This window comes from Rhinatrema bivittatum, chromosome 18, assembly GCF_901001135.1.
Source record: "Rhinatrema bivittatum chromosome 18, aRhiBiv1.1, whole genome shotgun sequence".
NCBI classification, from domain to species: domain Eukaryota; kingdom Metazoa; phylum Chordata; class Amphibia; order Gymnophiona; family Rhinatrematidae; genus Rhinatrema; species Rhinatrema bivittatum.
The window spans coordinates 33,854,432-33,861,655 of NC_042632.1; the positions used below are offsets into that span (position 1 = coordinate 33,854,432).

Sequence of the window (7,224 nt, forward strand, 5' to 3'; positions counted from 1 at the left end):
CAATTACTTTTGCAAACTACAAAACTGCAAGAATGACCCCAGAGATGTGGGATAGGGGTTTGATGCATGAATCTTATTTCTGGGCAGCAGGATTGTGCTTATAAGTCAAACCTTTTATATAAGTTAACATTTTAAGAAACTATTTTTTTTAAACACATACAAATACATATTTATAAGCAGATTGACCATCAATGTATTCACATGTATCATAACAAACCCCTTACCCCACCCATAGTAAATAGTATACTAAATCAGTTTGCAACCAAATGTGTTAAATTTCTGTATTGCTATACCATAATGTTTGTTTGTTTTATTTATTTATTTAAAAATTTTTATATACCGACATTCATCCAGGATATCACATCGGTTCACAGTGTAACGCAAACAGACGCCATGCATGGCGCTTTACATAGAACAAATAAAACATGTTAACGCGGGAATAAGGGGGTAAGAAAACATGCAGTCAATTTCCCCATCAAGTGTTTTTGGTTTGTTTTGTTTTTTTAATAGAGGGTCAAACAGTTGTGATCTTAGGTCTCTTCCGGAAAGCAGGCAGGATGCATCTTAAAGCAACAATAACCTGAAGAATAAGAACCTGTTTAGATATTGCCAAATTTGGTGTAGAAAGGCTCAACAGAAATATCTTAGGGTCTCTACAGACAATAACTTGAGTGATATTTTGAATAAAATTAATCACGTCCCAATATTTTTGTACTAACAAAACACTTCCGCCAAATATGAAACAAGTTTCTTGCCTCGCCACATAGATGCCAACACTCTGGGCTGGCATCGGGATAGCTATCGAACTACTTCTCACAGATTAAAAAAAAACAAGTTTCTTAGCAATCAGCTACATGAATTCAGAGCAAATGGATTGTTTTAAATGTGCTATTTACCAACTTCATGGAGTATCCCCTAGTCCTGTTATCCAAAAGAGTAAATAACCGATTCACATTTAGCTGTTCTAGTCCTTTCATGATTTTATAGCTAGACCTTTATCATATCCCCCCAGCTGTCTCTTCTCCAAGCCAAACAGCCCTAACCTCTTTAGCCTTTCCTCATAGGGGAGCCCATTTTGGTCACCTTTCTCTATACCTTCTCTTTTTTGAGATGCACTGACCAGAATTGCACACACTATTCAAGGTGAGGTCTAATCATGGAGCGACTTATGACATCCTCCATTTTATTTGCCATTCCCTTCCTAATAATTCCTAACATTGCTTTTGACCACTGCAGCACACTGAGTTGATAGCAATGTAATCTCTGCTATGATGCCCAGATCTTTCCTGGGTGGTAGCTCCTAATATGGAACCTAACATTGTGTAACTTACAGCATGGGTTATTTTCCCCTATATGCATCACCTTGTCCTTGTCCACATATTTCATCTCTCATATGGACGCCCTGTCTTCTAGTCTTGCAAGATTCTCCTGCAATTTATCACAATTTGCTTGTGACTTAACTACTCGGAATAATTGTCATCTTCAAATTTGATCACCTTGCGTGTCGTACACCTCTCCAGATCATTTATAAATATATTTAAAAGCACCGCTCCAAGTACAGATTCCTGAGGCACGCCACTTCAGAAATGAAAACAAGTTTAGAAGCTTTAATCTTTTGTAGACCAGATTGAAGTAAAATGTATCAGTCAGACAATATGGTTTCCCATCATACATGTAAACAAACAAGGAGGTTCCAGAAGGGTGTCTACAGTGGGCAGAAAAGTCTTTCAACCGTACCTATAGCAAGAAAGATCAATGTTCAAGCAAATTGGTTACGAAGCAGCAAATTCTCCCAGGAGAATGGGAGTCTGTGCCAGACTTCCTTCATGGAACTGATGGTTACACAAATGATTTAAAAGGACTGTGCTGTTCAGCGGATAAGATCAACATGCTTTAGGAATGCGTTAGCTTAGACATAGACAAAAGAGATTATTGCTATCTTTCTTCCAGAACAAAATCATATCTCAACACATTGTAACTTTAATATCCCCATACTGTCCCAAAAGGCTCATTCTTTCAGACTTCTGGCTATGTCTGTTTCAGAGCCATCATCTCCACCTCCAGTCAGGTTTTCTTCCTAAGGGGCTCTTTTCTCTTTCCAGATCCACAACTTGGATGTTAAGAGATCATGGTTCCTGAATAAGTTGGGGAAAATGCATGCTGAATCAGTGCACAAGAAGGCGCATTTCATAATGTTGTGGGAAAGGACAATGGTCATGTGTCGAGGAATTCCTAATCATAATTGGGAGTTCAGAATTCCTGTTTTGGCGTGCAACTGAATCTATTTCCAATTGCATAAAAATCCCTCCAGTCACAGCCTGACTGGGTGTTCATGGACAGACACAGCCATGCCACCAGGCTCTTTCATGGCATAAAATGAAATGCATCTTTAAAAAAAGAAATCTTACTCTACGAGAATAGTGAGTGAACGGTTAAGAGCAGAAAAGCATTTTTAATACAGTCTATTATGCAAGATGGAAATTTTGTGTAACGGTGTAAAGATGTCACTATCTAAAGCTTCTTTAAAATGCATTTTGGGGGCTGGCTTAGTAGGTTGGGGGCAACACTGCCATGCAGAAAGTCCCTGGTTTAATTACCAGACTGAGTCTTCCAGGCCCACCCCATCCTTCCTGTTCTTGCATGCCCATAGGTAAAAGCAACCCCGATGCCCCTTTTGGGCCTGATTCCTGGCACTGCTTAACTGCATTCCCAGATGGTCCAAAACACTGCCACTGAGCCACCAAACCGGCCTAATAAAGGGGACGCTTAATGACTGTGTGTGTAATTGTCAACTGGCGTCCCTAAAGTGTCTTAGTACTGCTGCTTTAATAAGAACCAATGTAGCATTCTGTCATTTCTGCCCCAACTCTGCTATCCTGCAGGTGCACACAGGTTACCTGTGACACTGGCTGCTACGATTAAAATGTAAGAAGAAAAATTGTTGGTGTTTTGTAGTGACACATGATTGATCCCTGATAGAAGTGCTCAACCCGAAGTCTTGGGTTATTGATGTCAGTGGAGCCACGTTCTCAGCTGCCTGTTATTTAATGTAAAATGTTTCTTGTGCAATAGGGGGAATCTCTGAACTTTCTACAAACTAGAAAATAACTGCTAATTTTTTCTTAGTAGAAGAGAAGCAGAAGAGTGATGCTGAGGAAGACGCAGGAAGTGGCAGCCAAGCAGAGGATGACAACGAAGATTTGGAAGAGAAAAATCCCCAGGTAAGCACTGCACATTAGGCTGCTCTTAATGCACGGTGATTCACTGGGACCAGTATCATATGGAAGGAGGTCGACTGACATATTACAGCTTGTTAACTGTTGCTCTGTGCCCAACAGGAGGATGACATTTTGAATCGATCCCCCCAGAAGCAGAAAACCAAACAGTGATGAAGAAAAAGTATGAACTTGATGTATGACAATTTCTACATGGTGTGGGAGGGAGAAGAATGCAGGACAGCTTACACTGGATCTCTGAATGACTTCATGATGATGCCACCCTCAGGTTCCAGTTGAACACTATATGATCTAATTTTGAGTGTCTACCACTTAATATTTGCTATCATGAGTATGAACGAACATCATTCCTGTAGTGAGAGTGCATTTAACAATAACTGGCTTTAGCTTTTATGTGGATCCTGAATGGAAATAAGAGTAACCTGTATTTTTGGTTTTAGAGAGATTTGAAATGATATATAGTATATGCACCATATATTATATATAAAAATACCTGATATAATGTTGCCAAAATCTTCCAAGTCTTGGTTAAATAAAATGGTATTAAATCTAGAAACTAAAATAGTAATGTTTATGGAGAAAAGTGCTAATGATATGTTAAAATGAAACTTTTTAATTGTGCAGATTTCTAAATGTGGACATGGCCTATAATTTAGGTTTAGCAATCAAGTCATGAGCATCAGTTTTAATAGTTCAAGTACAAATGGTTGCTTTACAAAGCAAGAAAGAGGGCTGACCTGTCTAAAACTGCATATTTGCATTGTATTTAAATCTGTGCCCAGAAAAGCCCCCTTGGTTTAACTTGTGCTGGAAAGAGCATGGCTAGATCATGACCCATGCATGTTGCCCTTGGTTACTGATCAGCTGCCAGTGTTCACAAATGATATGAGGGGTCTTTGGTACTAAGGTGAGACTGATCAGACTCCTAACAGGTTCTAGTTGTCCTCTCTTTCTCAGTATGTGTGTGTGTGAGCGTGAGTGTGTGTATATATAAATATATATATCTAGCTTCCTTGTGTGGTTTCTTTAGTTCAGCAGCACTTGTTAATAGGGCAGTGTTGTTCCCTCCTCCACCCTTCTTCCTTCTGCACTGTGTGTTTGGTCTGGTTCTTCCCTCAGGTGCACCTCCTGCCAGGATGCAGTTTCTCCAGAAAGCAGCTTGGTCTTCAGTGTCCCTTGAACATTGTTAAATAAAAATAAATAAATAAATAAAAATCCCCCCCTTCCTTGCCAGGAACTTGACTCCTTAGGAGCGTGACGTCATCTAGTGTGGTGCCGGAATCTAGATACCGAATAGGGGACATTGCGCCCCTAACTTTGCTTTTCTCGCTTGTAGGCTTTCATTTTCTACATCTCCTGCATATACGTGTTCTTACAGTGGAGAACAAGTTGCTTAAAGCCTTGGCTTCCGGTAGAGGCTAAAGTATTTCCAAGGAGGGTTTGGGAGGGGAGAATGCCTTGCTGCTGTCTTGTTTGTGTGTCTGCTCTCAAATGTAACAATTGCATCATAAATTATATTGTGAATGTAGGGATTCCAAATGCAAACACAGAATAAACCTTTTATTAAAAAAAAGTGTGTTTAGTGTATCAGAATTGCTCCATGCTTTGTATGAAATTAATACAATCGGTGTCCTGCATTAATCAATAAGAAGGTACAGTGGAATGTATTTAATTGGTATTTATATCTTTATTAGCAGCATTGCAAGGGGACTTGATGCAAATGATGTGTTTGCAGTTGATTCACATCTGTAACTGAGTAGACATCAGAAGTAGAAAAATGAAAGAGGATTGAAAAATGGATGAAAGGTCAAAGATTTAGATGTTGTGTTGCAATGTAAAGCATTAAACCACACAATGATATATCCAAAAAATGTGTATACAATAATTTTTATTAATCAAAATATCAATACAAAATCTTTTCAAAAAATATATCCACGAACAGTTTAAAACAGCATATATCACATCTCATTCACCACCCCATTCACACCCAAATATACAAGACATAAAAAAATAAATCAGAGGAGTACCACCCAACGTGTTTTGCTTGACAAAGCTTCTTCAGGGGAGAGTCCAAAATTTGTATCTCAATATGAGTAGTGAATACAATTTTATATTTCTAGTTTTAATAGAGGAACACATGTTGTCAGCTGTGAATTTCCCCATGTCATTTTGGAGAGAGAATTATTCCTTATTCTTACTTATTATCCTCCTCGTATACAGATGTACTTACTTCTTCCTCTATGTATGTTCAAATCGAATTGAAGCACAGTTCCCGGTGTATCCCAAACAAGCAACAATCAAAAAGCAATAGAAGTCGGACGCAAAAACTCTCACCACTAAGAAATCGCTGAATTGGTTAGCTGTGAATTTCCCCATGTGAAGATGTGTTCCTTGACAAAAGTTTATAATATAGAATTGTATCCACTATTACAATGAGATACGAAACATGTTGGGTGGTAGTCCTTTGACTTTTTTTTGTCTTATATATGAGAATGTGAATGGGGTGGTAAATGAGAAGTGATATGTTTTAAATTGATGTTAGTTGGATATATTGATATTTTTTTTAAAAGATATATATTTTGATATTTTGGATACATTATATAAATGTAATATATTCTGTGGTTTAATTAGTTTGTGTGTGGTTTTTATTGCCTTCTAATTGGGTAGCAAGGACGGTGCAGAAAGTGGTCCTCATTGCTCCTGCATGGCTAGGCAAGTGTGATTCTCTTACCTTGTCATAATGTTGGTTTGTCTACTGATCCATCTGGTATCTGATCCAGCTCTAACAACTGATGGGAAAGGTTATCTGTCATCCATATCTCCCCTCCCGCAGTGGAACATAGGTTTTGAACAGATATTAGTCTCATAATTGTCACTATCTAAGGAGGTTAAGGACCTTGTGATTTTGGCCGGGAAGCAGACTACCAAATGTGTACCGTTTCAAATAGAAATGTTTTTCCCTTGGTGTCATGCAAGCTCCTGCTTCAGTACTTGTTTTCCCTCTCCTCTTTGGGCCTCAGTACCTAATTGGTCAAAGTGCATCTCCATGGCATTATGCTTACCACCCTCAAGTTGATGGAAAACCGATCATCCATCCATCCTTTCCAACCAAGGTCTCGTACGCCACAAACCGTTCATGAACTTCAAGTCCAACGTCATCAGTGCCACGGAATCTGTGTTGTCTCTGCAGTCTGTTTTCTGGTTTTTTTTTAAACTATTTATCTGTACAGAAAATACTAGCATACAGAATATAACATCAAGGTAAACCAAAATCTTTAAGATCTGTTTTATGCTCATTGTATAAGCCTTAAAGCATTTAAAGGAGGGGACATGCATAAGAAATACTTAATATTTATTTTCTGTCTATAATGGTCGTGCTATGCTAGGCAGATTACAATAAAACAGACATCAAATTAAGCATTACAATAAAATTTAACAATTACATGACATTGCTCATATCTTGATCTGAAAGTCACCTAATAAAGAACCTATCCTTGAAAGCTGCCTGACATAACAGTGCCTTTAATTGCTTCCAGACCAAAGCAATCTCATCCAACCCATTTAGAGAGGGGGGTCAGGTAACCCATTCCAAAGAATAGGACCCATAATGGGGAGAGCCTGTTTCCTAGTTTATTCAAATGCCCATATTTTATTGAAGGACTTGACAGTAGCCCTTTATCTTGTGAACAAAGCACTTGAGCAGGAGTATAAACAGTAAGGAGCTTGGACAAATAAACAGGGCCATCCATTTTTAAAACATTAAAAATCAATACAAAAATGTTTAAATATTCTCTTGCACTGGAAGCCTGTACGATTGTTCTAACAAAGGTGAAACACATTCCTATGGTCTACCCTTCAAAATAAAATGGGCAGCTGACCTAAGGGAGGATAGCATAGTCCACTAATGTGAAAGTGAAAGTATGGAGAGCTATATTTTCTATATAATATATGCACAAAGCAAATAGTTATGACAGTATCTGATAAAAAA

The 7,224-nt window shown here is 38.3% G+C and overlaps 1 protein-coding gene across 3 annotated transcripts in view; it reads left to right on the forward strand.

Annotated features, from left to right (window-relative positions):
• The window catches only part of CANX (calnexin), a 96,093-nt gene extending 91,272 nt beyond the window's left edge, over window positions 1-4,821 (forward strand). For 2 of the 3 annotated variants that reach the window (XM_029583231.1, XM_029583232.1), the window contains exons 14-15: window positions 3,127-3,221; window positions 3,339-4,821. In XM_029583231.1, coding sequence (XP_029439091.1) covers window positions 3,127-3,221; window positions 3,339-3,389 — 146 coding nt within the window. In that variant the 3' untranslated portion in view covers window positions 3,390-4,821. The remainder of the gene's footprint in view (window positions 1-3,126; window positions 3,222-3,338) is intronic. The other variant, XM_029583230.1, reaches the window with a different exon arrangement.
• Window positions 4,822-7,224: the final 2,403 nt, after the last annotated feature.